This window comes from Onychostruthus taczanowskii, unplaced genomic scaffold (genome assembly GCF_017590055.1).
Source record: "Onychostruthus taczanowskii isolate IOZ18803 unplaced genomic scaffold, ASM1759005v1 scaffold60, whole genome shotgun sequence".
NCBI classification, from domain to species: domain Eukaryota; kingdom Metazoa; phylum Chordata; class Aves; order Passeriformes; family Passeridae; genus Onychostruthus; species Onychostruthus taczanowskii.
The window spans coordinates 1,961,005-1,973,923 of NW_024503680.1; the positions used below are offsets into that span (position 1 = coordinate 1,961,005).

General features: G+C 45.6%; 1 protein-coding gene across 1 annotated transcript in view; it reads left to right on the top strand.

Moving 5' to 3' along the window:
* The window catches only part of PTPRT (protein tyrosine phosphatase receptor type T), a 443,055-nt gene extending 432,173 nt beyond the window's left edge, over positions 1-10,882 (top strand). The window contains exons 28-33 of the mRNA XM_041419248.1: positions 201-374; positions 3,335-3,466; positions 7,286-7,411; positions 8,725-8,888; positions 9,716-9,851; positions 10,579-10,882. Of these exons, the coding sequence (XP_041275182.1) occupies positions 201-374; positions 3,335-3,466; positions 7,286-7,411; positions 8,725-8,888; positions 9,716-9,851; positions 10,579-10,632 (786 nt within the window). The 3' untranslated portion in view covers positions 10,633-10,882. The remainder of the gene's footprint in view (positions 1-200; positions 375-3,334; positions 3,467-7,285; positions 7,412-8,724; positions 8,889-9,715; positions 9,852-10,578) is intronic.
* Positions 10,883-12,919: the final 2,037 nt, after the last annotated feature.

Sequence of the window (12,919 nt, forward strand, 5' to 3'; positions counted from 1 at the left end):
GCAGTCCCCCATCCCTGGGAGTGTTTAACAAAGCCTGGATGTGGCCCTGGGTGCCAGGGTTTAGTTGGGGTGTTGGGGCTGGGTTGGACTCGATGATCTTGAAGGTCTCTTCCAACCTGGTCATTCTGTGATTCTTGGAAGTGAACTGCAAGGCACTCAGCCTGTTTGTGTCCTTGTTCCCCTCTCCCTGCCCTGCCCAGACCCTGAACATCGTGACGCCGCGGGTGCGGCCGGAGGACTGCAGCATCGGGCTGCTGCCCCGCAACCACGACAAGAACCGCTGCATGGACGTGCTGCCCCTGGACCGCTGCCTGCCCTTCCTCATCTCTGTGGATGGGGAGTCCAGCAACTACATCAATGCTGCACTCATGGATGTAAGCACTGCTCTGGCACACCCAGCACGGCCTGCCATGAGTTTATTCCCACTCATGATGCTTTTCTGGGAGAATGGATCTAAAGAAAAATACTTAGCTGTAGTTTCTGAGTCTGGTATCTCCAAATTGGGAAAAGCACATGAATTTTCTCTTTGTCACCAAAATATGTCCTCCAGAGCGTGGTTATCCCAGAGAAGTGGTCACAGCACCAGCCTGACAGAGTTCAAGAAGCTTTCAGAAAATACTTTTGGGCACTCTTGGGGATGATGCTGTGCAGGGCCAGGAGTTGGGCTCTATGATCCTTGAGGGCCCATTCCAACCCAGCATATTCTGTTACATGCTGTTACTCTGTGATCACACTCCCTAGTGCTGCACCACATTGGTAGAAAATTTTTGGCAAAAGCATCCCTCAGAGTGCAGTCTGAGGCTGGATCACAGAAAGGTAGATGCACAAAAAAGTGGGGGGACAGCTCTTCCCATACATTTGTTTTGTATCCATTGGGAAGAGAAAAGTTTGTCAGGTCAGCTGTTTGAAAAGGATAATTTACAGTGTGGAGTGAATGATTGATATGATCTTACGCAGTTAAGAATGTGGGAGTGCAGGGATCAAATGTGCAAAATATTTTCAGGCTAAAGGATGTGAGTTGAGCTGATGTGACTCTGTCCGAAGGCGTTTTCCCTCACTTTGTTTACAGCCTGGAATCTCACAGCACGGGTCATTTGTGGAAGATGAATTATGTTGATGGCTTCTTTTTGCTGTGCTGCCTTTGGACACAGATGTCTTTAAAGCCACTAATTATTGCAGTTGGAGTATGTGTAAATATGATGCAGGGTGAAATGCCATCATTTTTTCCCTGGCAGCAGCAGGGTCTCTGTTTTTTAATTTTGTCCGTTCTCCAATCTTTGGGAAAGAGCAATACTGTTGCATTTAAGATATTCAGTCAAATGGTCACAGAATTTATTTTAGATTTTTTTTTCAGCAAGATTGTGATGTTCTCATTGCAAACATGCCTAAGGAAACTTGTTTTTTTAAAGCGTGTTCAGTGCTTTTGCACATCTGCAGAAGCACAGTCCAGTCTTTGGTTTCTTAGGGATGGGGAATGTTTGTACATTTCAGCCCTCATTACCTCAAATCACTTTGCAAATATTTGGATCCTTCCCCACAAAATTCCAGTGGATTAATTTTTTTTAGTACAAAGCAATTTTTCACCTGTCATTGAAATTCAGCTGCTGTGATGTTCTCTGGCTCTCCTTTATCTTTCCATAAAGGATTCAGGAACTTTTGGGGACAAAAATAATCACAGGGGAACAGCCAGAATCCTATATTTTCATTGCTGTTCTTGCTGAGGTGTGAAGTCTTGTACTGAGCAGGGACTCTTAGAGGACACCCTCCATCAATCTCACATTGCCCTGAAAGGAGCAAAATGTCCCTCCTGTATAACAATGAAACATAATCTTTAACAAATGAGACTTAAGTTACATCATGAGTCAAGTCATGAGGAAGGGATGCTAGATTTACATTTAATCCATGGGGTTTGGAGAAAAACATGAATTTATGTGTCCCTAACATCATCATTGCCCCATAATCCCACACATGTTCTCTTGCATGAGTAGTTCACACCTCTGTGTCACCTTCCCTTTGAAACAGGACAGTGAACCTCGTTCCTCACCTGTAGCAAGGAGCTGGGCAGGGTTTCTTTTTCTCCTAAAGGCAAACCCCACAAGCACATAAGATCTTCAGCCAAGAGTTTAGCTAGATTTGCTACTGGCACACTATGAAAAAACCATAGCACGAATATTCTGGTGTTTAATTAATTAAGAGGTAAACCTCAGTATCTTATTGCCACTCTGTTGCTGCCACTGGTCTGGTACTTCACAACTTTTGACCCATTCTGGTGTTTCTAGATGTGGAATGCAGAGTGGGGAAAAAGAAAGAAGTCCGTTCTAGATGAAAATTTCCCAAGAAATCATTTTGTTTTCCTTCTCTGTACATCATGTCCCATCACCCTCCTCACATGTGCACACTCAGAAGCTCCTTTTTCCCAGCATGGCCTGCCCAGCACTTCCACCCTCATCTGCCTCACACGGAGGAGAAAAGACAAACCCCCTCAATGGGCAGCTTCGTACTTCAGGATTTTATTATTTCTTCACTTTAAATCCAAAATTTATTCCGCTGGAGGGTTATTTTGTGCTCTTTTGTTTTATTTACCCCAGAATTAGTGTGCCTTTTGATGCAAGTCTGCTTCATAGATGTACAGCACAAAGGACTGTGCAGTTTTCAGGCTCATCTGAGCCTTGCCTGCCATGGTTGGGAAGTGATAAAGTTTTCAGCTTGTTGCCTTTCATCCCAAACGTTCATTAACTCAGCCCTGCAGAGGCTGGAGCACAGCTCCATCCCTTCGTGCTTAGGGAGACTGAGATCAGGAGGCCTTTTTGAGGTGAAAGAATAACAGCAGAAATTAAATACCCATTTCACAGGCTCTGAATGCTGCCCCTTAAAGGATGGCTGGGATCCAAACGTGCCACCTCTGTCACACTGCACCCCCAGGCAGCCCCAGCAGACGGGGCTAATCCCTTCTGGAGTTCCTCGAGGCCACTGCAGCACAAAGGAGAACATTTGCTTCCAGCTGTTTTCCTTCCAATTATTAATATTACTGATAGTCGTAGCAGTAGTAATAGTAGAATTAGCATTATTTGCTGAGTCTCAAAATATAAATAATTGATTTGGGTAATCTCTGCTCTTGTGACACTTCTTTAATGAAATGTCTTTATTGGGAGCAAAAGAATCCCATTACGAGGCGTTCATTCATTGCGGAGCGATAACAAGGAGCAGGAGATGTGATTTGTATAATCTGGTTAAATGGCTCAGACTGCCTCCCCACAGCCTCCTGGGTATAATATTCCTTTGAATAAAAGTTGATTGATTTTTTTTTTTTAAACTAATCTTACTCTTTTGTTAGAGCCACAAGCAGCCTGCTGCCTTCATTGTCACCCAGCACCCCTTGCCCAACACCATCACAGACTTCTGGAGGCTGGTGTTTGATTACAACTGCTCCTCCGTGGTGATGCTCAACGAGATGGATGCAGCACAGGTCAGTGGCCCTTCATTCCTGGCATTTCTCTCCCTTCTCAAATCCAGGGGGCTTGCAGAGATTTCCTGCTGCCATTTTATTGGGGTGGGTGCCCTACCACCCCAATAAATAAATGAGGAGGAGTTGGAAAGTAATAGGTGATGTTTTGGGGTTTTAATGGAGAATAAGTCCATATGCTTGGCTCTTTGTAAGCTAATTCTTATTGCAATTAACAGGGATCACAGAAGGGTTTGGATGGGAAGGGACCTTAAAGACCATTTTACTTAAACCCCCTGCCACAAGCAGGGCTACCTTCCACTATTCCAAGTTGTTCCAAACCCCATCCAACCTGGCCTTGGACACTTCCAGGGGTGGGGCAGCTGCTCTGGGAATCTATCCCAGGGCCTCACCATCCTCACAGGGAGGAATTTCTTCCTGATATCCCATCTAATCTGCCTTCCTTCAGTTTAATGCTATTCCCCTTTTTCTTGTCACTCCACACCCTTCTGAAAAGTCACCCTCCAGCCTTCCTGTAAGCCTCTTTTATGTACTGGAAAGTTGCTATAAAGTCTCCCCATTTATTATATAAATACTTTGATATAAAATTATGTAAAATATAGTTAAAAGTATCACAAAAGTTTTATATACATATTGTATATATTACAGAATCGCTTCATGTTTGCAGGTCAAAATTTCCCTCCCAAACCCACTTTCTTCCCTCTCATATTTTTGTCTGTGTTTGGTTCAGGAAAATGCTCCCTACTACAGCCCCAGGGCACTTCATATTTGCCTTTTTCACATGGCATTTCCAGAAGAATAAAACCAAGAGAGCTGAAATAATTTGAAGGATCTTTCCCCTGAGATTTCCAGTGTGATTCTGTAATACTGAGAAATCTGCTTTGCACAGTTTGAGGATAATATAGTCCTTTTATCTCTTTTCCTTTTTAATTCCATGTCTAAGTTGGGTTTTGGCTACTGGACACAGCATTATTCTCAGCATTTGAGCTTGCCAGGGAGGAGCTTTTGCCATTCCTCCTGCCCTGGTTCTCCAGCCACCTTGCTGATGAGTGGCAGAGGAGAACAGCTTTCAAAAAGGTGTAATCATGCAATTTGTGTGGAGAGTACATTTGGCATGGTTAATTCACCCATTACAGCCCTTGTTCAATGAGAGGAGAGGAGTCCTCAACAGTTGGTACTTCATGGATTCATTTCTCATTTGTCTCTTGCCTGTCTTACCACACTTGCAGGCAGTGAATTGTTGGTCTCTTTTTTTGGATGGTGATGGAGAAGCCAATCACCCCAGTCCTTAAGGGGATGTCCCATCAAGGGCAACTTGGTGGGATTCCATTCCAGCCCCAGTGACAGCTCTGTTCAGCAGTGGGCTCTCCTGGTGCCCTGCAGAGTCCCACCACTCTGTGAGGAACCAGAGGTTCTCTGTATCCTGTGTATCTTCTGTTTTCCTCTTCCATCTCCTTGATTCTGCATCTTGGCATTGAATCCAGAGATAAATTTCACCAGTTTTTTTTTCCTGACACTTCAAAGCAAAACCCATCTTTTTCTGGAAATGACACACTTTCTCACACTTGGTTCTGGGAAAACACAAACTTTTCAGCCCCAGCCAGTGTTATTCTTGTGACTATCTTTCTGCACAAAGCTTAGGGTTTGTTTTTTTTTTCCTAGCAAAGTTTTGCTGCAATGATGTGGTCTGTAGGCACAGAAAAGGGGATTTGGCAGTGCATGAAGTCACTTTGACAGTTTCTATAGCACAGTGTCACCTCCCTCGAGGGTGCAGCCAATGCCAGAACACCCAGGTGGCACTGGAAGTTAAGGAGGATTTTAAAGTTTGTATTTTATGAGCTACCAGGACACTGTGAGACAGTTTGACATCACAGAATCATTTGGGCTGGAAAAAACCTCTCAGATGATTGAATCCAACAATTACTCCAGCACTGCCAAGGCCACCAGTAACCCATGTCCCCAAGTGCCACATCTACATGTCTTTTAAATCCCTCCAGGGATGGTGACTCCACCACTGCTCTGGACAGCTGTTCCGTTGCTTGACCACCCTTTCAGTGAAGAAATTTTCCCTAATATCCAATCTAAGCTTGCCCTGACACAGTTTGAAGCTGTTTCCTCTCATCCTGTCCCTTGTTCCTTGGGGATAGAGCCTGCCCCCCACCTGGTTGCACCCTCAGGGAATTGTGGAGAGTGAGAGGATTTCCCCCCTGAGCCTCCTTTTCTCCAGGCTGAGCCCCCTTCCCAGCTCCCTCAGCTGCTTCTGGGGGCTCCAGACCCTTCCCCAGCTCTGTTGTCCTTCAGACCACACACAACCATTGTGTGACTGAGTGGCCTCAAGCCCATCAATCCAGATCTCTCTGCAGGTCCTTCCTACCCTCCAGCAGATCATCAGATCCATTGTGGAGAGGAGTTTTATGGAAGACAACTTGGCACTGTGCCTGCACTGTCCTTGCATGACAATATTGTCATTCCCTGTCTGTTCATCAGTGCCTGATCGCAGGCTGTGCCCTGAGTTCAGGGAAAAGGCAAATAAATCCTGTGGAGGTCAGAGCACACGGCAGGCAGTGTTCAGCACCGTGTACACCTGTGTGTTTGGAGAGGTGGCCATTCACAGACCTGCTCTGAGAGAAGCAAATTTTCCATCCTAAGGAAAGATTTCATCTTTTTTTGCTTTCCACTGCACCTTGAGGTTGTTTGCTAAGCTCCTGCTCAGCTCACATCTCCCTGCCTGAGGGACAGATGCTTTGAGAGGAGATCACTAGGCAGCTTGAAAGTCTGAAGGAGGAGTAAAGACACCCTTCAAAGGACTTCCTTGTGTGGTCTTGGCTGGCTTGCTTAATCTTGAAAAACTAACAAGGGCAAAGATGCATAAGATTGTGTGAATATCCCACCCAACTTCAATCCTATATGATCAAAGGAAGAACAGGAGTGCAGAATTAATGCAGCCACATGCACACACTTGACATCGTTGCTGGCAGTGATTGAACTTGAAAAGCTCGAGATCAAGTTCAAATGAGCATCTGGGGGTTTCGAAACTTGTACGAAATTACACTTGAAAATAGGAAGAAAAAAAAACACAAAGAAATACAATCTTAGCAGAAACTGCTAATGAGATCTCATGCAAAATATTTTTGTGTCATGATCTATTTCCAGCTGGATTTAAAATCCTTAGATTGTAATTTGTGTGCACAGGGTGGTTTTTGTCCTTTCAACTCAGTAATATCAGCCCCAGAAAAAGACTCCCAGCCTGCTTCACAAACTTCAGAGGTGAAGTTGTGATTCACCCTGAAACCAGAGTTGCTGTTGTTGCTGTCAGAACAAATTCACTCTCCTTCTCCTGCTCACTGGTAGAGCCAGAAAATTAAAAATTTCATCTTACAGAAAAAAAAAGAAATTCTAGTTTGTTTAAATTAAGATTAATTTTCTTGGTGCCTGTTCTGTTTCCTCATTTTTACCAAATCTCTGTGGTTCCTATTAAGTTTATCTACAGACACTAATCTTTCAATGTTCCTGTTAAATCTCTGCCTTTACAGAAGCTTCATTTGTCGGCCACCTTCTCCGCACCTCTAGACCCAGAATACAATCAGTTCCAAACTGTGTTCATACAAAAATAAAGAGAAAGAAAAGTCCAGGCCCTAAAATATATTTCTTTTTTTCTTCATATTCAGGATATAAAATGCTTTACTGAGCTAGAATGAGATCTCCCCTGAACAAAGCCACAATATACAAATTGTGATGGATTTTGAGCTGGTTATAGATCCAAAAGGAATGACTGAATATGTTAATAATTAACATTTCTGTTTGTGTTGTGTTTTTTCCTAGCTCTGCATGCAGTACTGGCCGGAGAAGACATCCTGTTGTTATGGCCCAATCCAGGTGGAGTTTGTTTCAGCAGACATTGATGAAGATATCATCAACCGGATATTCCGGATTTGCAACATGGCCAGGGTAAGACAGGAGAAATACCACGTTCCCTAGTTATTCTCAAATACACATTTTGGCTCGAGGAAGAGGCAGAGCCAAGACTTGTTGTTTAGAGATGCAGAATCTCTCACCTAGGAATGAAATTCCGCTGCAGCTACTTCCTTTAATTAACATTTAATCAGCCTGCATTGCTAAAGGACTCTTGGCTGAAGGCAGCAAGTGGATGATATGAGCTGAAAATCTGTATTTAAATGGTGAGCATTTTTCTGTGTATATTTGAGAACAATTCATCACTTAGTAGCCAATATAAAGCCATCAGTATTGCAGGAAATAAACTGGGATGGTGTCAGCAGCTCTCCATCTGTCAGCTCCCAGGCAGCATCTCTGAAGACAGATGCAATGTTTACTGGCTAGACTGGGATTCCCAACTGCCACTGCTTTCCCTATAAATAAGCAACTGCCATTTCTGTAAGCAGTTCTTTGTCTGTGTCCCTCAGCCCCAGGACAGCTGAAATGCTAGAAACAAAGTTTATCTGCGCACTGAGCCCTGGCAATCCGGCTTCAGGACTGCAGGAAAGGGCTTCAGCAGAGGATTTTTCTCTCATTAGTTGTTTCCCAGATTGATTATGTTTCCTTTGTTGTTCCTCTTTCATTTTTTTCTTGTCAGAAATGGAAGCAGGCTCTGCAAATTATATTTCCATGCAGTGTGACCCATCAGTGTCTGCATGCTCAGAGCCTGTGCAGCAGTTCAGGTGTGGCACTGCAGAGGGATCCTTGTGGTCCAGCCACAGAAATTAATGAACTGGTTGGAGATTAGACACCTTCCTATGTCTCAGGGAGAGCCTGGGGGTGATAAAACTGGTCAGAGCAAGGCTCTGTGGCTCTCAGATGGAGCTGGCCCGTGGATGCAGTGCTGCAGGGTGGATGCTGTGCACTCACAGCTCTCTGCACCCACCATGTCCAACACCACAGCCACTGCCAGCAAATTTGTGAGGATCCTTTCCCTCCACAATCCCCAGAGAACTTTTGAGGGCTGCCTCTACTCCTTATGGCACAGCACAGCCAACCAGCAAAGAGACATTTGACCTGTTTGTGCAGTTTGATGGAACTTCATTCTGTAAGCCAAACAAAGCTCCTGTGCACTGACTGTCCGCTTGGCTCTGTAACAATTGTTCTCCGGGTTAGAGAAAAGCCCTTGTTTCTGCACTGTACCCAGCGTGGCGAACACCAGCACTGCTGGTGCAGGTGCAGAGGGGAGGCTGCTGTGCAAGCAGTGCTCCCAGCCCTGCCCATCCCTCGCTGGCCCCGGGCAGCCCTGAGCAGGCTCTGTGTTGCAGCCGCAGGACGGGTACCGCATCGTGCAGCACCTGCAGTACATCGGCTGGCCGGCCTACAGGGACACCCCTCCCTCCAAGCGCTCCCTGCTGAAGGTGGTCAGGAGGCTGGAGAAGTGGCAGGAGCAGTACGACGGCAGAGACGGGCGCACTGTGGTCCACTGCTTGTAAGTAGGGCTGGGAAATGTCTGCAGCCTCATGCGCTGTGGTTGTGGCTCTGGAAATCTGGTGGTTTGCCAGGCTTCAGCTGGGGATAATGGAGATAAAGTACTTTTATAACACACTTCAAGCTGAACATTGTATTGCATTATAGTATCCTGGCCCAGGGATTTTACTGATTGCAGTGAGAGGTGCTCGCTAGTGAGAGAAGAGCTGTGGGTCTCGTGACTGGAGCGCAGACAGAGCTGAAGCAGCCCTGCCATGTACCCAGCTCTATGCACAGAGCTGCTGTGAGCCCAGAAGAGGGATTTGCAACACTGCAGTCCCTGAGCGCTCCTGTCCCCTAATCCAGGGGGACAGGGAAGCTCCCCTTATGCCTTAGTCCTTCCATCCCTGCCCCGGTTCTACAGATCTCTACTTTCACAGACTCACAGAATGGTTTGGGTTGGAAGGGACCCCAAACACCACTCAGTTCTAGTGGACACCTTCCAGTATCCCAAGGGTGCTCCAAGCCCTGTCCAGCCTGGCCTTGGACACTTCCAGGGATGGAGCAGCCACAGCTGCCTCACCACCCTCACAGGGAAGAATTCCTTCCCAATATCCCATCTATCCCTTCTCTATGGCAGCGGGAAGCCATTCTCCCTTGTCCTGGCACTCCATGCGCTTGTCCCAAAGCCCCCCTCCAGCTCTCTTGGAGCCCCTTTAGGCACACAAACCCTTGAACATCAGCCCTTACGTAAGAGACCTTCCCCAGTGTGCAGGGCTATGAGCTGTGTGTGCTCTCCTTCCCTCAGCCTCAGCAGCCCCACCCTCCCCTCTTTTGTCCCGCTGCCAGGAACGGCGGAGGTCGCAGCGGCACCTTCTGTGCCATCTGCAGTGTGTGCGAAATGATCCAACAGCAGAACATCATCGATGTGTTCCACATAGTGAAAACGCTACGGAATAACAAATCCAACATGGTGGAGTCACTGGTAAGGATTCTTTCTGCTCATTGCCCACCCAGTGGGTGTGCAAGGGACTTCAGGATAGGTAAGAAAATGTCAAAATGGCTTAGTTCAGGATGAATCAAAATTAATGGGAACTTGAGTACAGCAGAATTAAAACTGGTCCTGTTTTAGCGTGTTCAGTGTATCTTCCTGCTTCTCTTTCTGAGAAGAGGGGATGCCCTGGCAGAGCGATGGACCCTGTGTCCCATGCCCAGCTGCCTCAGGAAGGGACAAACCTCACAGAGCTGTCATATGGCTGTGGGAAGAGAGGGATTTGTCCTTCTGTCTGTGCAGAGATCTGTCCTCCTGGCCAGCCCAGTGCTGAGTGCTGTGACACATCTTGAAACCGGGAAGGAAGAATAGTCCAGCCTCAAGCCTGGCTCCCTGCAGCCCAGGAGATTAAACTGTTCTGAATTCAGTCATCTCCATCCATCACTCTGAGTTCGTGCCTCAAAAGCAACATGTGCAGTGAGGGCTGGAGGCAGAAAATGAATAGTCCAGACTGGGGCTGTCTCTTTGAGTGCTTTTCTCTTCCTTTGATGACACCATCTCCCAGCCATGCTTGCTCAGGATCACTCAGAAACACAACCAGTGTTTGCCTGCTCCTGCCAAAGAGTATAAGAAAGAGGGAGGAGGTATTTTTCCTTGTAGGATGAGGCTCTGAGGAATTTTCCCATATCCTAATGCCATTCCTTTGTGTCCTCTCTTTCAGGAACAGTATAAATTTGTATACGAGGTTGCACTGGAATACTTGAGTTCCTTTTAGCCCAGCGAAGGGAGGGGACCCCACGATGTGCCAGACCCGAACTCTGGCGGATGCTTCTCCCCTGTCCCACACTGGAAGGCAGTAACAAGTGTGGGAAGGAAAATTTCTCCTTCCTTCTCAGCAAGAGACTGAGGTTGCAGAGACCTCGCTGGAAGGAGGAGATGATGCCTGTGTGTGCTGCTGCCTGCTTTCTATCGGAACATCTACTGCTTCTTAAATAACTTACTGTAAAAATTAGCAACATGGGAGACAGGCTGAAAGACTGGACTTTTCTAATCCCCTCTGACTTCTCTCCTCTTTTGGACTGTGTTTTTGTTCTGCTTGCTGCAGAGTGGGGAAGGAATGAAACCCTTAGGAAATTCTCTTTTAAATGTCTCCTTTTTAATTTATAATTTTGTTCTCAAATCCCAGCCTTTTAATTTTTTAATTTTATGCAGCAGTCATTTGGGAAAAATGAGATAGCCATAGGGGATACATGAAATGTTCCATTACAATTTGTCTACCTTATCTGTTTCCTTTTATTTGTTTTTCCAAATGAAAAGGCCAACACACACACACACACAAAAAAAAGACTATCCTGGAATTCTCTTCCCAAATGTAGTCCCTTTAAGCATGAAAATAGATGATGGAGATGAGAAGCTGTTCATGGATCCACTGCCTCCACAGAAATATTTCCTCCCAATTTCTGCTCGACTTCAGGGCCGTGCATGACCCAGTTCCATCCCTCTGGTCTCTGTGCTTTCACTGCTGGTGAAGCTGTTGAGGAATTTCCCAGCCACTTGAACTTGAAGGTTAAATATTTGCATCCAACAAATGGCATTTGTCTGGCAGCTTTGGTGACTTGGTTACCACATTTCCCAAGTATTAGCGGGGGTGCAGTGTGTCTCTGACAAACAGGGTATGAAGTAGGTATTATTCCTCATATACTATGTATGACTATTTTTTATTTATTATTTGTAATGCTGTAGAATTTAGGACCCCAGTCACGCCAGGACCCTGCTGAACTAGGCACTGTGCAAGCAGACAGCAAAGAAAGTTCCTGCTCAAGAGTTTAAAAGTCTGAAGGTTCTTAAAATTGGGTTTGGGCAAGATTTCCTCACTATTTCCAGGCCCTACAAGCTTCAAAATTGTAACCCACTGGAGCTGTAGGAAAGGTGATGTACATACACAGAAACCTGTTCTGACACCTGTAAAGAGAAGTGTTAGCCCAGCACAGCAACTTCTCTTCTTAAGCAAAACAGCTTTTGTTTTATTCTGCAAAAATGCCTGTGCAAGTCTCCTTCTCTGAAACAAACACCAGATGTGTTTTGCCACGGTTGTGGACCTCATTCTGACTTCTTAGCAGCTAAGAAATTGCTTTTCTGACAAAGTGTGTTTAAGTAGTTAATCACTAAGGTCTGCAGGGTAATCTTGGGGAAAAAAAAAATTGAATGAGCAAGACTTTACCATAATTAGTATTTCAATTTAGCCATTTATTTGTCTTGAGGGTGTGGGATATGAGGTTGCTCTGTGTGTAAAATGGATTCTGGGGTGTAGGGTTCTTTAAATTCAGACTTGCTAAAAGATAGACTGCAGGTAAGAGTTGGAGGAAACTTCAATTTTCTTATCACCCTGTAGTTTTCCACCCTCAGGTAAATACTCAGAGCCTGCTGGGAGCTCTGTCCTGCCCATGCCTGGCACAGAGCATGCCAGAGGTTCAAAATGTTTTGCTAATGCTGTCTGTGAATTCAAAAGGCACCTCTGCTTCATGGTCATTCTTTCTTCAATAGTCAGACCCTCACCTTGACCAGGAGGGATGGAAATGAAATCTGGAAAAGCAGCTCTTGACTGAGCCACACCAGTACCCAACCAAACCATTGTCATCCACCAGGACCTGCACCAGCCTAGGGAAGGATGCTTGTGGTTCATTAATACCCCTCTTGACAAGCAAAGGATCCTGAACCACCTGGGGGTTTCTCTAAAGAGCTTTGGATTCTTGGCTTTAATATCATGAAGGTCTTAACTGATCATGAACCACCTTCTCACAGGAGCCTCTGTGCTGTTTCTGGTCGGTCCCTTCTGTTGCCTGCAAAAAAAAATCATGAAATCAACTTTAGTTCCAGTTGGGGCTGTCAAGGGACTGGTCTGAATTTGTTTTGTTTTTTTTTTCTTTATGCAACAACACAGTTCAACAGGAAAAATAACTAGAAGGCAAAGTGAAACTATAAGATAAAAGTGAGAGGAAAAGAATAATATTGGTGTTTTGATTACAGGTGGCTGGGTGGAACAGTGTAGGTCAGTGTCAGGA